This window comes from Hippoglossus stenolepis, chromosome 4 (genome assembly GCF_022539355.2).
Source record: "Hippoglossus stenolepis isolate QCI-W04-F060 chromosome 4, HSTE1.2, whole genome shotgun sequence".
Taxonomy (NCBI): domain Eukaryota; kingdom Metazoa; phylum Chordata; class Actinopteri; order Pleuronectiformes; family Pleuronectidae; genus Hippoglossus; species Hippoglossus stenolepis.
Genome location: NC_061486.1, coordinates 1,161,942 through 1,184,249, shown reverse-complemented (window position 1 = coordinate 1,184,249; position 22,308 = coordinate 1,161,942). Strand labels below are relative to the sequence as shown.

General features: G+C 45.4%; 1 protein-coding gene across 1 annotated transcript; it reads right to left on the bottom strand.

Annotated features, from left to right (window-relative positions):
- Positions 1 to 263: 263 nt before the first annotated feature.
- On the bottom strand, positions 264 to 16,436 carry si:ch211-137a8.2 (uncharacterized protein LOC777613 homolog). The gene is given in 13 exon segments (XM_047339636.1): positions 264 to 1,261; positions 1,952 to 2,007; positions 4,056 to 4,289; positions 5,038 to 5,122; positions 5,452 to 5,680; positions 5,766 to 5,873; positions 5,876 to 5,888; positions 6,483 to 6,677; positions 6,757 to 6,891; positions 6,993 to 7,175; positions 7,839 to 7,989; positions 8,150 to 8,315; positions 16,253 to 16,436. Coding segments are annotated over 12 exon segments (1,743 nt in total). The 5' UTR covers positions 8,302 to 8,315; positions 16,253 to 16,436; the 3' UTR covers positions 264 to 1,059.
- Positions 16,437 to 22,308: the final 5,872 nt, after the last annotated feature.

Sequence of the window (22,308 nt, the reverse complement as noted above, 5' to 3'; positions counted from 1 at the left end):
AGACTGACTCCTGATTGACAGCTGAGACTGACTCCTGATGCACCGCGTTCGTATCCAAGACATTTTGTTTTCATTGGGAGGAAGTGAAGCCGCGTCGTCCATCTTTATTTACAGTCTGTGTTGTTAGTTTTATACACAATAACATCAGTGACGTATAGAAGTATATGAAGTATGTATGAAGTATATATGAAGTATATATGAAGTATATATGAAGTATATAAGCTTCAGGATGTATTTAGTGTCTTTATGTATGTATTTTGGACTTTAATGTAACTGGGTGTATTTCATCTCTCACTGTTTCTCTAATGACTTCATTCTCTCGACTTTACAACAAATCCTTCAGGGACGAAACAGATTTGAAAATCAGATTTAAAAACAGTTTGTCACTAATGCTGCGTTAACGTTCTGCAGCATCAGTCGGGTAAATAAGTCTCTGATGACGGTTTCCTCTGAGGCACAACACACATCATCACATCGGACACATTCTGCCGGAGGGATTCAGCTACAGGCTCACGCTCTTGGATCTGCACCGAAGAAGAAACTCTATAGATACAGTTTCGTAGCAGGTGGATCCAGATGTTTTCATATTTAAAATCTGACCCGTCCTGTTAACGCTGTGTGAAGAACAAGATACTTGTACGTGACAGAGATCTTCTATCAGCTGCTGGACGGCACAACAATCATTTATATCTTTACCTCCTCAAAGATTTGAGCCGACCAGTTCAAATGAGAGAAGGAAGATTTGAACTGAGCTGTTTGTGCTTATTGTTGTTTTCCTGTGATTATTTGAGCCTTTTCCACAAATCAGGTCTTTTCTTTGAGACTGATGCAGTTAAATGTCCGAACGTGACTGATTTCATAGACACTAATATTCACTTTGACAGAGAAGTTCGCAGGTTCAGAGAAAATGAAACAACTGGTATCGTCCTGCTGTTCCTGCAGATTTGTTTTTCACGTGCGAGCATTGAAACGCACAAATGTTGTACAGGACACGGTGAGTTTCAAACCTCTGTCCTGCCGCCCCCGAGGGGAAAGTGCTCGGTTCACACCCACTGGGGTTCAGGTGGGGGGGGGCCCGTTGACGTATCTCAGCGCCATGTGGAAGCTACGTTGCATCCTGTCGCTCCGGTGGCACGGAGAATCCTGGACGACCCAGGTGAGACAGGCCAGCAGGGCCAGAGCTGCAGCCAGGAGGAGGAAGAGGAGGCCCGGGGAGGAGGAGGGGGAGGAGGAGGAGGAGGAGGCGCTGCTGGACGTCACTCTGTGGAGGAGGAGGAGGAGGAGGCGAACATGTTAGCAGATTAGATTCAGTGATACGACAGTAAATCCAAGTTCCAGATTCTACTGGATGCTGGTGGCGGTTGATCCTGATTCGTTGATGTGACAACGCAACAGAAACAACGAGTTGAAAACTGCAGGACAACTAATAAAAGAAGGAGCAGCACAAAAAGAGAAGTGGAACGAAGGAGTGGAGTCGTGAGGTGACTCCGCTGCAGAGACCTGAACGGATCCCGAACCTCGTCGATCTTTAGAATTTGATTTTAGAAACAACAAGTTCTGTGATTTGGTTTCAAACCAGGTTCGGAGAAAGTTTCATTTGATTTAATAAACGATTGTTTGTTTTCAGGGGAAAGAAAAGACTGAACTGATGAAATCAAATCTGAAGAAATACAACTGAACTAAATAATTCACTTGTTTCATGTGAAGGTTCGATGGTCGACTCTTTGTTTGAGAGCGTTTTGATGCTTGAAGATTAAATAAATAACTTTACTTCACTTCAATTTCTAACTTTTATATGATGGGATTTTTAAATTCTGTCTCTCACTGTAACAACCATTACAACTTTAGACCGGTCGTTTCCTTGTCAGTGGGCAAACCTCCAGAATCACGGGTTCGAGTCCTGGTTCCCTGCACCTCTTCGTCTCGTGTCTGAAGGTTTGTGTTTTCTCACCTTCGTTTGGAGAAACTTCGCTCGTCTTCTTCACAACAGGACGATTCTTCTTCAGCCTGAAACACAAAGTTTCTGTTAATCCTCAGTTTCACGTTGAAAACTTTAAAAATAAAGCAGTTTATAGTTTAGAAGTAAAGCTAATGGCATGTTAGCTCTGGATCTGCTTCTTAAATCAATTAGTCATAAACTGAACATATTTCTGAATTAATAAAACTCTGAACTATAGAGGTTAATAGTTTTCAATGTTTTTTGATTTTCTAATTTAATAACTCATAATTGAAACCATGCAAGAGTTGGTGAGTCACACTTGAACAGTATCTGTCGATAAATAGTTTGATCAATTACAAACTGATATAATTTCATCTCAGACATGATTTACATTCATATTTAACATTTAAATTCAGCCGTTTCTGATCTCCACTTATAAAAGCTTTTTCTCAAATCTGGGTTTTCAGGTTAATTTCGCTCCCGATTGTGATGAAACTGTTTGATAGAAACAAACACGGGTTCAGTCAAACAGTTACTAAATGCTTCTGATCAACAGATGCTGTGACCTCAGATTCGACCTTGAACAACTTGCATTCCAACCTTGTTCATCTCCACTTCCTGTTCGTGGACGTTATCTGAACTTGATGCAAGTGACACAGAGGAAAAACGCACGCGAGGGAAAGACGGCGTGAGGAAGAGGAAATGAGGAGGAGGAAGAGGGCTTCGTGTTTCACTCCTGTTTTTATGGCGACAGTTAAAGTGCAGCCGGAGCTCGACACAAATCAAGACTTTATGGATTCATTCTGTGGCAGCGGACGAGACGAGGAAGAGGAGAATAAACAGACGCTTTCACCGGTAACAAGAGAGAAAGTGAAGGTCGATGAATCTCATACAGACGGAGACGCGGAGCAGACTCAGAAATCCATCTTTACTGGAGTGTGAGAGCAAACTGATGAATGTTGACACAGCCACAATAATCTGTTTCTAAAACCACCTCAGGGACAAAACGAACACAAGTAAGAGAGTCTGGGTTATACCAGCAGAACTAAATGTGTGACTCACAACAACAACACACAATGATCTTACACAAATAAACTAAACAAACAGACAAAAACAAACAGACAAAAAGCCAATGTTTAGATAAATTCATATTGGACTCCACCTACGAAGCTAAACACGTGAAGAAGAAATCACGTAGATAAACTGGGTTTGGGGATTTCTTGAGAAGCTAGCTGAATGCTAACGTCTGTGATAATGCAAACATGCAGATGTTCAGCTCGTGTTTCTGTCGTTTTTCAGGTATTTGGTCACAAAAAAAGCATTGGACAAATTAAAACGTTGACCCGATGGTGGCGCTGTCAGCTGACGAGGAGAACAGGAATGTTTGCTTTTTGAGTTTTCCCTTTCCTTTAGTTTGTCGTAGCTTTGTTGTGAATGAAAAGTGGAACAGGAAGTGTCACATGATCTAAACAGCTGACAGATCAGAGCAGGCTGGTCTTTGGGGAGGCGGAGCTAGGAGCGAGTGTTTCCGTCAGAGGCTGAGAAGAGGTTCAGCAGCACGATCGGAATCATCAGCGCTCATTGACCAGAGGAATTGTTGAGATCTTTCTGGATCATAGTGGTGAAGTCACATAGAATCATGTCATTAGTGCGGCTAATACAAATCTAATTGTGTTGTTAAATTGTTTATGTCACATTCCTTATGTGCATGTTGGCAAATTAAGTATTTAAGCATCAAAGAGCTGATTCATGGTCAAGTCACATGAATTTAGTTTCTCTTCAGACGAATCTGGATTCCACACACACACACACACACACACACACACACACACACACACACACACACACACACACACACACACACACACACACACACACACACACACACACACACACACACACACACACACACACACACACACACACACACACGAATAAAGAAGAAAAAACATAAAGACACAAACACAGAGTAAAATGTGTTTTTTGAACTTTTTCTTAAGTCGGAAAGAAAAAGACCCAAAATCTTAAAAATCATCAGAGCATGAAAATCATAATAATCTGTAATGTCTCAGTTTAGTAACAAACAAAAAGGTTGACTGAAGGTGCGCTCACTCACCCTCACCTCGTCAGTCTGCACAGCTTTGGAACAGGAAGTCCTCCTCTCTGGAGGGGCGGGGCTCTGAACTCCCAGCCACGCCCTCACTCGGCCGCCATCAAAGCTGAGTGGATCGCTATCCCGCCCATCAGGCGTCGAGGTCGCCCACTGGTGGTCGCTCAGCCGTGGCTCCTCCTCCTGGGTCGCTGCTGGCGAGAAGACAGCGGGGTGGGTGTGGTCCTGCCACGCCAGACGCTGCACCGAAAACAGAAGAGTTCACTTTGGAAACACAACATTACTCTACATTCAGGAGCTTTGTATCAAACCAGTGTTTCATTTATCTTGACACGTTCTAATTTAAACGTAGAAGATCGTAACTTAGTGTTTTGCTGCATTGTGTAGCTGAGGGCTGTGATATCATGGACTTGTTGAGGCCTTCAGTGTTCACACTTCCAAGTTTTAAACTAAATTATAACAAATACTTCAAATTACATCAAACTAGATTTAACGAATTTAAACCCTGTCGTCTCCTCTGGGCGGTGACATCACCCGATAAATGAGATTAAAAACGATAGAACGCCGTGAAACAAACACTTTGATGTCTTTGTTGTGACGCTGCAGTAAATCAGAGGCTAATTCCCGTTCACGTGTGTCGGGTTCATCGACAGTGCAGCAGTGTTGGTGTGGGTGTCAGAGAAATGACGGTTTTTCGGTCTCTTGGTTCCTGTTGCCCAGTTTCCCTCCGACTGTCTCTCAGCTGCCGACCTTGTTTCTGTGTCTCGCCACAATAAAAGCTTCAAAGAGCAACTGAAACCTGACGGTGAGTCGAGGCGCCGCGTTCCACAGCGCTGGTGGAGGTTTGGGTTTAAAGCAACGTCCTCATAAGGAACGCTGTGTGTCCCCTTGTTTTAGTGAATGATGAAATTAAACCAGGACGAAAACACCACTTATGTGTGTGTGTGTGTGTGTGTGTGTGTGTGTGTGTGTGTGTGTGTGAGCTCACCAAGTCTTCTTCCTGGTTTGTGATGTCATTGCTGATGTCAGACTGACAGCTGCGCGAACTAAAAAGCTCCACCTCTTTACGTCTCCTGCAGAACGAACACACACACACACACACACACACACACACACACACACACACACACACACACACACACACACACACACACACACACACACACACACACACACACACACACACACACACACACACACACACACACACACACACAAGAATTTGATTGTTGGCGGTCTCCAAGGTGACGGTGGATAAACGGAGCCGGAGATTCAGATGAATCTTGAATCTCTGGACATGTGACGTGGACATGTGACGTGGACATGTGAGGAGGACACGTGACGTGGACACGTGACGTGGACATGTGAGGATGGAACAGCAGCTAAACGAAGCGAGTCTAACGTCCCCATCTGAAGACGTCCAGACTCAAAACATCTACCTGTGCCGACACTGAAGTACGACGAGTCGCCGTCGTCACAGGAAACCGAGCGTCCGATATCAACAGAGTTGTCCCACTCCAGCCCCAGGTGCTCATGGGTAGGAGAGGACGGAGGGGGAGGAGGCGGGTGGTGGATGGGGGAGGGCAGGTCTGAGGGGAAGGTCAGGGTGGGGTGAGCTGATTGGCCGAAATCTGGACAAGAGAAGGAAAAAACACTTTGATTGATTCTTGATTGACAGATTTATGATTGAATTAAAATGTTTGATGAGTCATTTACCTCTAGGATGGTTCAAAACTGCAGGGACGTCCAGGTGAGAGTTATCAAGCGCTCCCTCGTCCTCTAACAGAGACTCTGACGGACAACCTGAGTCTGTGGCCAGAATCAGTCGTCCTCAAACACCTGGAGGAGGAGGAGGAGGAGGAGGAGGAGGAAGAGGAAGAGGAAGAGGAAGAGGAGGAGGAAGAGGAAGAGGAAGAGGAGGAGGAGGAAGAGGAGGAAGAGGAAGAGGAAGAGGAGGAGGAGGAGGAAAGAGGAGGAAGAGGAGGAGGAAGAGGAAGAGGAGGAGGAGGAGGATCCAAACACAGTCAGTTTAAATAAATTCAAATAACACTTTATTGAATCAAACCACTTCACAGCTTCTGTTGTTCTAAATAAAATCAGATTCATTAATACAGAAGAAGAAAGAAGCCAAGTCTCAACAAACATACTTTTCAATTTCATCATGAAGTGAGAAACACTGACGAGAGTCAGAGACATTTCATATTGTTTCAGATCAAATTCACTGGTGGATGAATTTAAACTTGGTCAGAAAGTAACTATCCAGAAATGTTTAGTAAAATGTGAACTTGTGGTTAAAAAGCAGTGTGTGTGTGTGTGTGTGTGTGTGAGATTGTACCAGTCTCATGCTCAGCAGTCGTGTGTGTGTGTGTGTGTGTGTGTGTGTGTGTGTGTGTGTGTGTGTGTGTGTGTGTGTGTGTGTGTGTGAGATTGTACCAGTCTCATGCTCAGCAGTCGTGTGTGTGTCCGTGCGATGTTGCTGTAGACGCGGCTGCAGTGGCGCAGAAGCTCCAGCAGGCGTCTCTCTATTTGCTGAGTGTCGGTCGTCTCACTGCGTTGGATCAACAGCTCGCCGCGCTGCAGGAGGGCGTTCACACGGCCCGAGTTCTCACACACACACTGCTGGAAGGACTGCGAGACACACACACACACACGGTAAGAAGACAGACACACACACACACACACACGTACACACACACACAAACACTACCTGCAGGCGTCTCAGCTTCTCACAGGTGTTTCCTTTCAGGTGATCGACCGCAGTCAGACGGACGTCTAGGTTGGCCAACCACAGAGCAAGCTCCTCCCTCTCCGTCTCAAACCCCTCCCACTCTGCGATGAAGAGCTGAGAGAGAGAGAGAGAGAGAGAGAGAGAGAGAGAGAGAGAGAGCATGTTACAGATGTTATTAAAGACATTTCAGAGGAAACATCTGGAGGGACTCTGACCTTCAGCCGTGCTGTGACCGTCTCCAGTTTGGCGTTCACATCGTCCCATCGTGGCCCACACTCCCTCGCCGACGCCAGCAGCCGAGCCCGCATGGCGCCCGTGAACAGTTGAGTCAGCGTTCGATTCCTGTGGGTCAGGCTGTCCAACCGGACGAGCTGAGATCCTGCTTCGCTCCGCAGCCTCTGCACACGAATCACATCGGATGGAACAATAAACTCACAGGTTTCATTGCAGCAGCAGGAGCAGCAGCTGCGTGCGACGTCAGCGCGTCACGTTTCAGTCGCCTGACGTCAGTTGTCCTCCTGATATGGATCAATTTAATTTGACTTAATGCAGCGATTCATGTTTTTTATCCAGTGGAACAACAGAAACGTAAAACGCCTCCTCGCCGTGCGACGAGCGAGGACCAGATCTCCCGGCAGTGACCAACCAGACCGCAGAATTTAATTTGGACAAACAAGGAGAATCTACGGCTTCTCGGTCCGAGGGCCAGACGCTCGCTGCTCGCTCACTCTTCGTGATTTAAGGTGGTACGACAACTGCATTTACACAAAAATACTGCCGGCTTCAGCTTTTTACGAGCGGCTGCTCAGTGATATTTACGCCCTCGCAGGATTCACTCTTTAACCTGAACCTGAACTTTGGCCTGACTTCGCCCGACATGGATTTTTCTTTCCTGGAGCGAAAACAGATCTGAGACACATGAAAATCAGCTTTGACAAGACGGAGAGTCAGAGGTCAGAGGTCAGAGGTCAGAACTGGAAACAAATCAGACAAAGAAGAAGAACATCTGTGACGTGGAAACGTTCATGTTTGAATTTTCAACAACAAAATCCACGTTTCACCTCAAACGTCCTCAGATCTTTTTTGGCGGCAGAGTAGGTGACGGGGGCGGAGTTTGGGGAACTGACGGCCTGTTCAGCCAATCGCAGCCAAGCGTCCAGGTGGGCGTGTTCCTTCATGAACTCGTGCCAGAGGATCCACCTCCTCTCCAGCCTGGAAACAGTCAAGAGAAATATCAAACTCCACAGTCTGAGGAAACATGGAAATTATACATTTATAAATCATACAAATGTATTTCATGACAAACTTAACGTTTCATGAAACTCGATTATTGTGGATTTTATTATGTGTTGTTAATCATTGTATTTCTCACCGCCCACAGCCCCTCACGTCTGCGTCTTGACTCCAGCTATCGTCCGCTCGCTGTGCGTCGCCCAAACTCGTCTCCAGCGGGGGGGAGGTGAACAGGTTCAGAGGCGGCTCCATGCCGTCACCATGGCGATCTGACTCCAGGTCTCCTGACATCTCGTCAGCTCGACCTGTGGAGACGGTGAGTTAAACTCTAAAGTGAGGACACTGATTGTTTCACAGGAGCGTGAAGCAGCTGATCACAGGCTGGTTAGTGACGTCCTACGACCTGAACTGTTTTACAGACAAACCATCTGAAGTAGTCTGCCTGATCCAGCAGGGGGCGCTCAACATCAGCTGGAGCTACGACCTCTTGACCCGCAGGTAAAGTCAAACTTCGTCTTCTGTCCACTTTGATCATAACTCAACCAATCGATCAGGATTTATTACTCTATTGATCGGCTGCTTCATTGATAACTTGTTCCACTTCTGTTAAAACAGTCGCCGACTTCCATCTTCACTTCTTTCTTCCTCCTCTCATTTAGCCTCTTCCTCATTTCTTCACCTCAGAGTCATGTCACTAAATATCATTTTCTCTTCCTTCTTCGTCGTATCAAAAACACATGGACTCATTGATCCACCCAGATGAACTGTGAGTGTTCATCTCTTCTTCATCAATCACATTTCATCCCTATATCGACACCTGGCTGGATGATCAGCGCCACCTACTGCCGAATGTTTGTACCTGAGGTGTTTGACCGTATTTTAGGAGAACGGGAGGAAGTAGAGACACGTCGCACATCCAGTGTATTCGTTACATTATGACCCCCCCCCCGAGGAAGAGCTGCTGGGTTGACGGATCCAGGAGCGGTTGAGATAATTGACGGGAAACGCTGAATGAAACCTTCTAACGCCGTTTGAAACCAACTGTGATTCCCTCTGAAGCACAAACACACACTTCCTGTTGAGTTCTGCCCGACAACAGGCTACATCACTCACGTCCAGAACGTATGGACGAACAGAGAGAGGACGATGAAGACACAGGTGAACACAACATAGACATCTGTTCAACATGTGGACGCGCACACACACACACACACAGCTGTTTCCCCCAGTGAGCTGCAGAGGTGAATGGTGCCTCATTATGTAGATTTACCAGAGAGAGAGAGAGAGAGACAGAGAGAGAGAGAGCATCTTTATCTGTTGATGAGTCACCAGCTGCAGCTCACTCTCTCTCTCACACACACACACACACACACACACACACACACACACACACACACACACACACACACACACACACACACACACACACACACACACACACACACACACACACACACACACACACACACACACACACACACACACAATTATCCACCGTGTTTTTTCATTCATGCCGTTTTGCTGCTCGACTCTGAATCTGATCCAACAGCATCCGAGCTGAGCCGAGTCTCCAGTGAGGTCAGAGGTCAGAGGTCACTCTGGAGGAATCTAAAGGGTTTTATCAACCGGGGGAGAGGTTACATTAAAAAAAACTAACTATTATCAATCAATCAAATCTTATTTCTATAGCCCATATTCACAAATCACAGTTTGTCTCATCGGGCTTAATGTTGTGCTGATGTTTCACATTTTGGGGACGACTTCCTGCAGCTATATTTTGGCGCCGTTCAGGAGGCGACTAAACTCAAGCTGCTTTTCAGCTGCATTAGTAAAAACACATGAAATGTCCCAACACAACGAGGACCGACTGCGACACACACAACACCAGCTGCAGAAGAAAACACTGCAGTCAAATACACAGGAGATAGTCTCAGATCATGTTCGAGATGAAAGTTTCAGGATTCAACAAAGAGGCTAAAGGAGAACATGTTAATACATGATGTTGTTAGTACATAAAGACGGACGACAGAACAGCTCCGAAAAACTGAAGGCAAAACATCTGGATGTCTCCGTGGTGGCTGTAATAAACCCTCCTCCATGTTAGCAGATGGGACTTGGACAAGTCAAAGATGGTTTCTGTCGTTTCGAGTCGTTCTCATCTCCCTGATGTTCGTTCAACTGTTTCTGCTTCGGCTTCGTTTTGTTAGTTGAGGACAAGGAGACGAATCACTCGTCTTTTCAGCCTGTTGATAAAAAGGTCTCGTCGCCCATCAGGTGCCTGAGATGATAAAACGCGTTTCAAGGTAACTGCTCTGAGAGGAAGTCGAGGGCAGCGGCGTCCTCATCACATCCTCTGACATAGTTTGAGTTTAATTGAACAAATGAAAGGATAATCTAGTTTCAGAACCTTTATCTCAAACATCTCAAGCTGCTTTTTCTCTTCACTACATTTAAGGTCAGAAATAGTTTTTCGTCGTGTCCTGATTTTTGAAGCTACTTTGAATAAAGCTTATCAAATTATTTATGCTGACGTCATTTTGTTTAATGTGGCTGTTCAGGCTGCAGGAGGAAGTCAGTCAGATCAGCGTGAGGGAACCGGGGGGAGCAGCTCATCTCCAGCATTAAGACCCGTCCCTGCTGAGACGATGAGGATTTCACCTTCTTCACTTTGAACTGAGGACAGAAGAGGAAGAGGAGTCGAGTTATTAGGATTAAAAAATGGCTTTTGTCGGACCTGATAGTGATACTGAGCTGAAGAAGGAGATTAAGAAGTGAAGACTCCGAGGACTCGGCTTAGACTCGTTTATAGAAAGTCTTCGGCCTGAGGGACGAGGGGCGGAGCTTCGTTTGGACGCGGCGTTGTGTTATTAGGCCTGAAGTCTGAGGCGCAGTCATACGGTGGCCGAGACGTCTCACACCTGCACGTTGAGGGAAAACACGACAACACAACTGCAAAAGCCACACAATGCAAACACAAACACAGTTTTCGCCGCAACTTCAAATGTGACGCTCCTCTCCTTGAGTTGATGAGGTACCGGTGCCTGTAGCGTCCAAAAGAAAGATCGCACCTGTAGCGCAACATCTCAAACAGAGGTAGACGTGCGTACGGACACGTTAATGTGGTTGTGACCTCAGCATTTATAACATGTGTGTGTGTGTGTGTGTGTGTGTCTTTGTTCGTGTGTGTGTAGAGAAAATCACGGAGGGTCAGTGAGTGCAGTTCTGAAAATGCCGGAGCGCAGCAGTGAAATGCATCAAACCCTGAAGTTTCATCGTCAAGCTGAAGAGACGAATGACTCCGATTAGAGCGGCTGCTTTAGAGTGAAAGCGATATTCTGCTGAGGAGGTGATAAAGGTGAGAGGAAGTTAAGACTATTAGAGCCAAGACTGATTAAAAAAGCGTCCGAGACAAAGTTAATCATTCCCTCTGCTCCACACACACACACTAACACACACACCCACACTAACACACACACACCCACACCCACAAATCTTTCCAGTAAATTTCCAGTAAATCTTTTTTCTTCTTGATGCTGATATTCTGACTGTAGAAGACGTGCAGCGTAAACATGTGTTTCATACACAGATTTATATAATGAATAATGTGAATTGAAGTTAATATTTCATTTCTTGCTCTGTGAGTTTGCCACTTGCAGAATTCTTAATGAAAATCTGTTCTCCTCCACCTTTTGTCTGTCTTTGTCCACACAACTTATTTTCTTCCTTTTGTCCTCCTCCTCCTCCTCCTCGTCCTCCTCCCTGCCCCCAGAGTCACCCCATTGTCTTCTGTGGACAAAAGGAGGCAAGCAGGGAACAAAAGGCCTTTCTGTCCTGCTCAGAAAGAGAGGGACGGACAGGGCGAGAGGAAAGTGCGGGAGTAAGGGAGACACCTGATTTCTACTAATACCGTGGAGACGTTTGGGAGGAAGAGGAGGAAACGGAAAAGGAGACGGTGAGAATATCTGGAGGGAGGATGGTTTACAGATCATCCCTGAAATAAGACTGACGTGAGGACGGAGAGAGAAAATACTCACAAGTATTATAGTGATTGGTGATTGAACATATTTTCACTTCAAATCCCGTAAAAAGGCCAAAATCCAAACACACTTTCTTATTGTCCAGGACGTTTTGTTATCTGAGTCATTTGTCTGATCTTCTTCATGGTTCTTCAGATGCAGTCGACACAGAAGGAACTTTAAAATGCTCTCACAGGCCAATTAGCTGTAAACCTACTGAGTTTGAATCCAGCTGTTTAACTGCAAAGACACAACGAGCTGTCGTTTCTCAAACTGTGACCTTAAAATACCAAACACACACTTCAGGTGTTCAAACGACTCCAACAGTGTGAAACTGAGATTTATCAAAGATCTTTTGGTTTCAGGCACGACGGGAATTTGAATTTTCTAAATGTGTCAGAGGCCTCTTCATCGTTTCTTTACTGTACGGATCTTATCTCCTGACCCAGATATGTAAATGTGCCTCTGGAGATTTGAATGTTAAATGAGCTGAAGTGTCGTCACGAGGCAGCAGAGAGAATCATGGGAACATGCGAGTCCGTAACGAGCAGCGACAACTTAAAGAGATCCTGCACGTAAACTGAATTATAAGACTTTTATTTGATGAGATACATTAATGCTGGTTTTAATTTCACATTTACTCCATGAATGGGTTGAACGTGGCTCATAACGCCACCTAGTGTTTCAAACTGTAAGTATGAGGCTTCTGATGTGAAGACGCAGTAAAGACTCAGTTTGAATCATCAGTAACTTCACACGGCTCAAATACGGATGTTAAGGAACAGAAAACATAATGAAACTGATCAATAATACGTTTTAAAGGGTTTTGACTCTTTACAACGACGGAGTATTACGACCATGCTGGAGAAGAAGAATGAGATTTTGAGAATAAAGTTGCAATCGAAAAGAAACTCAATATAACGAGAAAAAAGTTTAACTAAACAAGATGCTCCACATTCCTCATTTTAAAACCGAACACACACCGATCTTCTGATTTCACCCTCTAGCACGACTTGTAGAGGGACTTGTCTTTTCCTTCAACGTGGCTCCGATACTTTCTTTACAAGACAAATCAAATAAAAGCATGAATAAAAGCAATGAGGCACTGTTTCCTATGAATGGATGTAAGATCCTTCCTCCCTGTCGAGTCACTGTCTCAACATTATTCTGTGTTTTTAATAAACGTACTCGCCGATGCAGAACAAGGTTATTTAAATGACTTTTAAAAGGGACTTATATTTCCTGTGTGAAGTTACCGAGGAACAAATAAAGATTAAAGAAGTTGGTAAAAGGACTGAAAAGGAGAAATATCACTTTAATCTGTTTTTCTTTTCTGTGAAACAAAACAAGTCCTGAAGGGAAACGTGCAGCAGCTGAGGCACAAAACCAAATCTCTGACTTTAATTTAGACCCAACAGCCGAGGAGCCAGAGACAGAAACACGTCTGGTTCCAGAAGTGAAGCTGGAGGAAACCAGACGAAGCCTCGTGAAGGAGACTCCGGTCAGGACCAGCTGGTTTCAGGATTGTTCTCTACGACACGATGGAACGTGAACGGGTAACGTACAGTTCTCAGGCTGGAGAGGATTCACCTGCAAGGTTTGTGAGATGTGTCCTTCTTTGGCTCAGTTGGGCTCAGTTGGGCTCAGTTTGGCTCGGCCTGGCCCTGCAGTGTGTGTCTGCAGAGGGGGGGTGTGCTGCAGGTAACAGCAGCCATAAAGATGAAGGAAGCCGGCTGTTTAATGGTGTAATAACATTATGTGTTGTAATGGGCGTCAGAGGGGACATTAGCCTGCAGATGTTAGCTAGCTGTGAGTCATGGCAGCGTGCCGCCTCCGGGGTGTGGGGGTCCTGATTCATAATGAAGCCCTGCAGCCTCAGCTAATAAAACACATTAACACCTAAAACCTTCTAATCATCTCAGAAACGGTTTCCTCTCTCTCACTTCCTGTTCACCGGTTTTTATCAAGCAGATTCATCTCGGGTCCAAAGTCCGAGTATCAGGATAAAAGGGGAGTGGTTACACAACGAGAGTAAACAGTGATGAGGAGAACAAAGTGGATATTTCAGTCTACGTGTTTCATGGTGAAGACGAGAAGAGGAATGTGCAGCATCTTGTGAAGTTAAACTCTGGACGGTCAAAATATTACGACTTCTTTACTGTAACATTTCAACTTAATTCTCAGAATCGGACTTTTCTGTTTTCTTCATCGTGGCCCTGAGACAGATCTGCTGACAGGAAGTGACTCGTGAATAAAAGTGGGAATGTTACAACTTTACTGTTGTAACATTGAGTTTCTTCTCAATCTGCCTTTTGCTTCAGGGTTGTGTCACTTTTACAGAAAGAAGAGCAGCCGAACAAACAGCTGATTATAAACACGCAGGTTCACAGCAGACACTGACCTAGTTTGAAGAACGGGAAATGAAACGTGACAGATAATAAAGGTTCATTGTCACCGTCGCTCCAGGTGTGAACGGACTCACGCGGCTCTCTACTCAGCCTCTCTGGTAACAAACATCCGCTCACGTTAACCACCAGCGGCTGCGTGAGGCTGTAACACAGATATGATACCTGACACAGCTACAGTGGAAACGCTGCAGGTGACTTGGGCTCAGTGACACGTTCAGGTTTCAGTGACACGGACGCAGATGAGCTCATCACAGCAGGATGAGGTCACCTGGAACCGAACGTCCAGTCCACAAACACAGAACATCAACTGAAATATTCAATAACTGAGTCGTCCATTCAGTCAGTTAACTGGAAAAATGAAGGTTTATCGTTGTCGTCGCAAATGAAAACGTGTCAGATGGTTTAAATTAGAGTTTAACTCACCGTGTGAATAAATAGAACAGATTTAGTTTCTTGTTGCTGCTTCTATTGAGTCACATCTGAGGTTAGTTTGTGTTTCTTTCATTCAGCACGCGCTCAATGCTCGATGGTAAGTTCTGCCCGGGTAGCGCCCATCAGTTGTTTAGTTTTCACGTTGCGTCGAACCGAGTTGTTGATCACTGAACAACTTGTGTCACTCTTGACTTACATCACAGTGTGTGTTGTTAACGTTGTTAGTTCAAGGACCCACCAGAGACCTGAGAGACATGTGGGCACACGCCACGCCGGCCGGCGGAGGATCGGCAGAGGATCAGTCTGCCGCCAAAACACGGATATTGTGACGGCGTCCCTGCGCGGAGAAACGGTTTCACCACAGCGACACGTTTCCTGCAGGTCGCCGGCTGTTATCTGTTCCATCACAACAACCAGTGACACAAACATCACAACAACACAGTGTCAGAGAGTTTACATCACGTCCTGCTGGGACGTCGACATACGACCGCCGGCCCCTGACAATCGATGACACGTGACCCGAGTGTAAACTAGGTGGGGAAATAAAAACGAGTTCAAAAAAGAAAGAAAACATTAAAAATGGTAAAATCCACAACATCGTACATTAAACCTTCAGGTTGTGGTTTTAAACCTGTGTGATGTCACGAGTCAGAATCAGAGTCGGGGACATTTCTTCACTCGAGGCTAAAGAACAGAAGTTGCTTCCTGGTAATGACACAAACTGGGATTTGTGATTTATGGACTCAACTAATAAAAGATAATCTCTGAACAACTCGTTTAACATCACAGTCTCATTATGAACCAGGGCAGTCGTCACAATGTGTGAGTCTAACAAATCAGAAGAGACAAACTTTAAGTTCAACTGCACCAGGCTAATGCTAACCTGTCACGGTAACCATGGAGACAGGCGGTCATATGTGCGCACACACACACACACACACACACACACACACACACACACACACACACACACACACACACACACACACACACACACACACACACACACACACACACACACACACACACACACACCTGTAAAGTCATATCCTGGGGGCACAGAGGACACTGGATACACTGACAGGCCTGTGTCTATGAATGACTTCCCCCCCTCTCTCTCACACACCACTCACATTCTCTCACACACACACACACACACACACACACACACGCACACGCACACGCACACGCAAACACCTGACTCAGTCATACTCAGTAAACAGCTGCAGGTCCCCACAACATGAGTAAAACCACACAGACACACAAACCTGTTCCTGACGTGCACACAGTGTAAATCATCACCTTCAAAACAACACACAACACGGACACACAAACCGGAAGTCAGACTGCAGGTGAACGTTATGAGGTGCGTGATGATATACTGACGTGCAGGTGGATGAGCTCATCGTCCAGGGAGAGAGCAAACACAGGAAAGGGTCCCGGATGTTGGAGAGGACTCGCTACACGGATCACTTCCGGTGTCTCAGGTGAGTTCGACGCGCTGATCGGAGCTGAGATGTCAAAGTAAAGCGACGAGCAGCAGGAAGGACAGTGCGTGAGAGACAGTGCGAGACAGTGTGAGAGAGAGAGAGACAGTGCGTGAGAGACAGTGCGAGAGAGACAGTGCGTGAGAGACAGTGCGAGAGAGACAGTGCGTGAGAGAGGAGAGAGACAGTGCGAGAGAGACAGTGCGTGAGAGACAGTGCGTGACGAGCAGCTGCAACACGGGCTACCTGCTGCAGGTAGGTCACAGGCCCCGCCCCCTCCGAGCCCCACACCTGCAGCCCATTTCCGACTCAGACACGCCTCCTCCGCTGGGTCCTTGTTCCCCCCCCACTCAGGTCCACCTGTAAACACTCTCCTTCCACTCACATGTTTATTTGAGTTTATTCCTGAAGTCTAACGATCACATGATCTGTGTTTGTCCCCATGTGTCCCAGTGACGCACCTGGAGGAGGGCAGCTGGTTTTAGAATGGAATGCGGCCCTGCTCCCTCTAACCAAACCATAAACACATAAAGGTCTGTCATCCATCACAGTACTGTCAACATGGAGATTCATATTTATTAATCACAGAACTGTAGTTCTACTAATTATTGATTATTAACTAAACTCCTCATCAGACATCAAACATGTGTATCACATGTGTAGCACAAGAGCTGTTTGAATTGTCCAAATGAAAAGGAAAGGAGCCTCAATGCTTCCTAACTTATCTCCTTGAGCAGAGGAAACACCGGACCGTCCTTTATGTAAGGAAACAGCGTCCCACAATTCTTTGCAGCAGCCACATTTAAAGCAGCGCAGCATCATAGTTGCACCCGGGCTGATCCACGTTAATATAAAAAAACCGAACATTTTATTCTCTATAGAAACAAACTTCTCTTCAAAGCAGTGGAGTCGCCGCCTGCTGGTCATCACAGAGAACACAGGTTTAGGTGCTTCCACATTGGCTTCACTTCTAAAGCGTCCGGGTCACAGCTCGGTGCGTCCGTCTCTGTTGGGTCACAGCAGAGGAATCTGTAACACGTCTCTATTTCCTAAGATGGCCGACAGATATCAACCGGCTGTGGACGACCCTCTGGGTCTTGTTCGCAGCAGAGCTCCTGAGTCGGTGCATGTGATTCTCTCAACAGATGATTAACTTCACTTGGGGAGAAGTGGCCGAGGAGCTAAATGGACACACTTCTGATGAGGTGCTGGCTTCGCCCCCTCAGTAGCTTACTTCTGGGTTTAAGCAGTTATTGAGCTAAGTAGGAGCAGTTTCTGGGACGTAGGAGCTCTGGAGTCATTGTGGAGCGGCGGAGGATTAGCTGATGGCCGTGCTAATGACAGATGCATCTCTTGGCCTCGGTGAGGACGTTCTTCATGGTTCACTGAGCTAAGACCTCGCAGATCAGACTCAGGAGGGAAGACTCTATGAGAGCATTAGCAACGCTGCTGTGGAGGCAAATACACATTATTGGCTGAGTTAAACCTCAGAGGGCGGAGCTTAACCATTTCTGGTTCACAAGGAACAACAAGTTCCGTATTTTCCTCTTTTCACCTTTTGGATTAATCGTTTATTAATCGTGAAATTCGTAAATGTCCGAAGAAGAATTTGAATCCAGAGTGAAACCTCCCGGCTGGTCTTGTTTACCAGTGAGTGTGGGATGGAGCATGATGAAGAAAAGTCTTCATCACCTTCCTTGTTCATGACATCATGTTAACAGAGGATATTCTTGGACTCAGGTACAATAAGAGCATTTCAGTCTTTTACCAAATGGGAGGGAACAGATCATAAGACTATAAGTCATGTCAAGACGGCCATTATCCTCGTGGTTCACCTCCTCACAACACCAGAGACCAGATGGAAACTCCCAACACATCTCATCTGGAGCCTTCACACCACTCAGGTCCAACATCTGTGAAGCAGCATCAGCATCAGGCTCAATATAAGTAAATCACAATATTAAAGGTATTGAAATGTGTAAATTCCACCGACAGGCAGATTGATGCAGTTTCAGCAGTGAAGACGGAGCTGAGCCGGACCTCAAAGCTCTTGATTCATCTGTCAATCAACATTTAAACTCTTACTTATGGTCCTGAGCTCTGGGTCGTTCCCGACAGAATAAGATCAGAGTTTCCTCTGCAGGTTTCTGGCCTCAGCCTCAGGGGGAGGAGTTCGGACATCCAGAGGGAATCAGAAGGAGCTCACTGAAGTGGTTAAAGCACCTGATTAGGATCCTCTTGGGCGCCATCTATGGGAGGGTTCTTCATGCATCTCTTCCTGGTTAGACCCAGAATTGCTTGAGGGATTATACATATACCTCTTTTCTTTTCAGATCCTCCAGGAGAAGCTGGAAAACGTTGTTGGGGAGAAGGACGTCTGAACTCGTTTGACCATGACCCAAACCCAGAGAAGAGGCAGGAAACGGATACTGCAGCAGATCGGAGTCTAGTGGGACCCGATCCAGAAGGAAACCAGAATGTTGCTCAGTGGCTCTCAAACAATCCACCAAGACCCAACAGCCCCTAAAATTCAGTCTGCACGAAATCATACTCACGCAGAAATATCAGTCCTCTGAATATGTCAGATTTGTTTCACATGAACTCACTCAGACATTTTATTTGGAGGCTGCAGGAGAACTGACAGAGCAACAGACTCAGACCTTCTCACAGACAGAACCAGAAGATGTCCGGACTTCAGTCTGACAGCAGCACATCGATCAACAGTTTCTTCATTCCAACTTCTCAGAGCTTTGCAGATGAAATGACTTCACATGATCAAGTTGATAGATGAGTGTTTAGAATCCTCTGATATACAGATTCATCTTGTTCACACAGATTCCACTGAACAGTTGAAAACACAGTGTGTGTGTTGCACCATGTTCTTCAAGCAGTGACACTTCATCCCTCTCACACTCATTTCAGCCATAAGACAACAGAGAGATGATCATTCAGAATTAATTACTTTATTCAAAGACTTTATTTGTGAGTAAATAAAAAAACAGGAAAAACTTCCAGGAAATGTGTAAAATGATCAAATACAGATGATGTGTTTCAGGTTATTGAACGTGAACATAATTCATACGAGAGGAGCAAATCCTGTGTTACCCAGCCCCCCAAGTCTCTCACACACACACACACACACACACACACACACACACACACACACACACACACACACTGACCTCACCTTTCCGCCTCAACGCTCAAACAGGCTTTTTGTTCTCCATTGCCGACCAATGACACAGCCATTGTCCGTCCGTCACCCAATCACAGCTCCTATTGTGACACAAACCAGCCAATCAAAGCACCGTTTGTACCCCCGAACCGACCAATCAGCTTACAGCACCCCGTACCATCTTTATGCTACACCTCTTTCACACACACACACACAGCACATGAACTCCCCTCAATCCTTTTGTTCAAATGAACACGTGTACATGAGCTTTTCTAAAAGCTGTGTGTGTGTGTGTGTGTGTGTGTGTGTGTGTGTGTGTGTGTGTGTGTGTGTGTGTGTGTGTGTGTGTGTGTGTGTGTGTGTGTGACCTTTTCTGCGAAGTCAGTTCTGACCTTTTTCAGTCAGTGAGCGCGAGCGTTAGCCACTTTTTAATCTGACACACTGAGAAGAGAGATGAGGAGTGTGGTGTGTGTGTGTGTGTGTGTGTGTGTGTGTGTGTGTGTGTGTGTGTGTGTGTGTGTGTGTGTGTGTGTGTGTGTGAGACCTCTCTATTGAGTGTTTTAAAATGAAACCTGACGTCTGTCGTCTTGAATGTGGCTCTGCAGTGACAGCACATTGGACTTCTGTGTTTAAAAGAAAAGATTCGAATCATCTGTCTTGGTTCTTCAGACCTGCACTGAACTCTGAACGTTCTCCTGAAATGTTCTGGAGGTTCTGTACGTGAGAAGGAAAACGACAGAGTCAGCTGCTCTGGCGATTTTCAAAGAAGTTTGTCTCGGCTCGTCCATCTTAAATCTCCAGGTTCTTTCCTTTTTGGTGGAGACCATGAAGCAGCACTGAGATAAAGCTCCAGAGCTTTGAACTGGGTTCAGCGTGAATGCAAAGTTAATGTAATATAGAAGTTAAGCCAACTGACCTCCTCAGTTCTCTCACTGATAGATGCTAACGTTGCTAATGACAGAAATTGAAACTCTTTTTGCTGACACGAGATATCAAACCAAAGTCCTGAGTTGCTGTGAGATGTGAATTCACGAAGCAGGAGGCAGAGGATGATCCCAGGACCAGACTCATCCTCCATCTTCACCGCTGGTTGGTTTGTACAACGAGCTGAAGTGTGAAACGTCCCCTGGGAGTTTGTCTCAGAGCTGTGGAGCCAAGAGAACAGGTCTAAATATGAAGATGAGAACTCAGCCTTCATCACCACGGCCTGGACCAAAAGGTCCAGTGCTGCCGACAGGTGAGCGACAGGAGCAGGTTCAGGTGAGGGTGGAGATGTGGGAGATGTGGAACGTTTCACTGCTCGGCTGAGACCAGAGTGACGGGTGATTATATTTCACTTTGATATAAAAGACGTGGTCTTCAGACAGCGACTGGAAACGAATCCTCCTCAGGTTGTTTCCATGGAGACTCAGAGTGACTCGGGCTGTCGACCTCCTGAGTGACTCCAGACTTCGGATCGAGGGCCTGGACGTGTGAATCCCTTCGGTGGTAACTAATACAAAATATATATTAATCATTCATTAACCGTAATTGAGCTTCAAGTTTAACTAATCGTGATATTGATTTGAAATCATAGATGATGAACTCCTGGAGGGACTGAATCTATTTAACACAGTGAAGGGAAGTTCATTATAACCACTTTATGTACTGAAACCCACCATTAAAGGTTCAGTGTATAGGATCCTGTGACATCTAGTGGTGAAGTTGCGTGTTGCAGCTGAACACCCCCCCCCTTCCAAACATGAAAGAGAACCTGTTTGTTGTTTGATGTTTAGTTTGTCCAGTCTGGGCTACTGTAAAAAACACGTCGGCCTCCGTAGAGAAGAGCCGATCCCGGGGTACATATAAAGTATTTAAAGATAAAGTATTTAAAGATGAAGTGTTTAAATATAAAGAGCCATTCCAGGGTAAAGGAAACAGTCTGTATAACTCAGATGAAACCCACTGACTCTTGATTGAAACGTCTCAATAACTGGACAGTAAATCATTTAACAGCAGCTTCACTCAGCAGATTTTCTCTTTATCAAACCTCCTCTGATGTTTCATTGATCCATCAAAAGCTTTTTCACCGGATGTGCGTTGTTTCCTTCTTTTGAATCAAAATGAAGTGTTTGAAGATGAAAGGAAGAGAACAAACTGAACACGTTTACACGTTTCCAGGTTTCTGTTAACGATCGATCAGATCACAGGGACTTCAAACAGACGACAGCGGTTGATCTGCTGACGATCACTTATTGATCTTCTGTGTGAAGTCACTCACCATCAGCTCAAAGGAAACTAAAGAAACTGTCTCCATGCATTTCATATTTAATACTTTCACTTATCTCGTTAAGCAACAAGTTTCTAATTAATACCAATACAGACTAATGGAACTGTTGTGATTCAATGAACGTGTGTTTTATTCATTTTAAGCAAACTGTTGTTCTCTGGTTTCACTCTGACGAAGTGTCTGTGCTGTTCAGCTGTTTCCTTATCATTTAACGTGATTTCATAGTTTATCTGCACAACGTCTCTGTTTATAAGAATTTGTGACAAATGTTTTACTGAATCACTGTTTGATTCTGATGTTTTTTCTTCTATTGAACATAAACTTCACAAAGTTTTATTGTTCTCCTGTTTAGTCCAGTGGTCACAGCCTGGAGTGGGACGACACCTGCTGGCCACCAACACACACTACACACGGTTCTCTGTTGAATAGTGGTTCAGAATCAGAAATAAACCAGAGGAAAATCTGTTTTTACAATAAAGTTAATTTTAAAAGACCAACGTGTTGACATGAA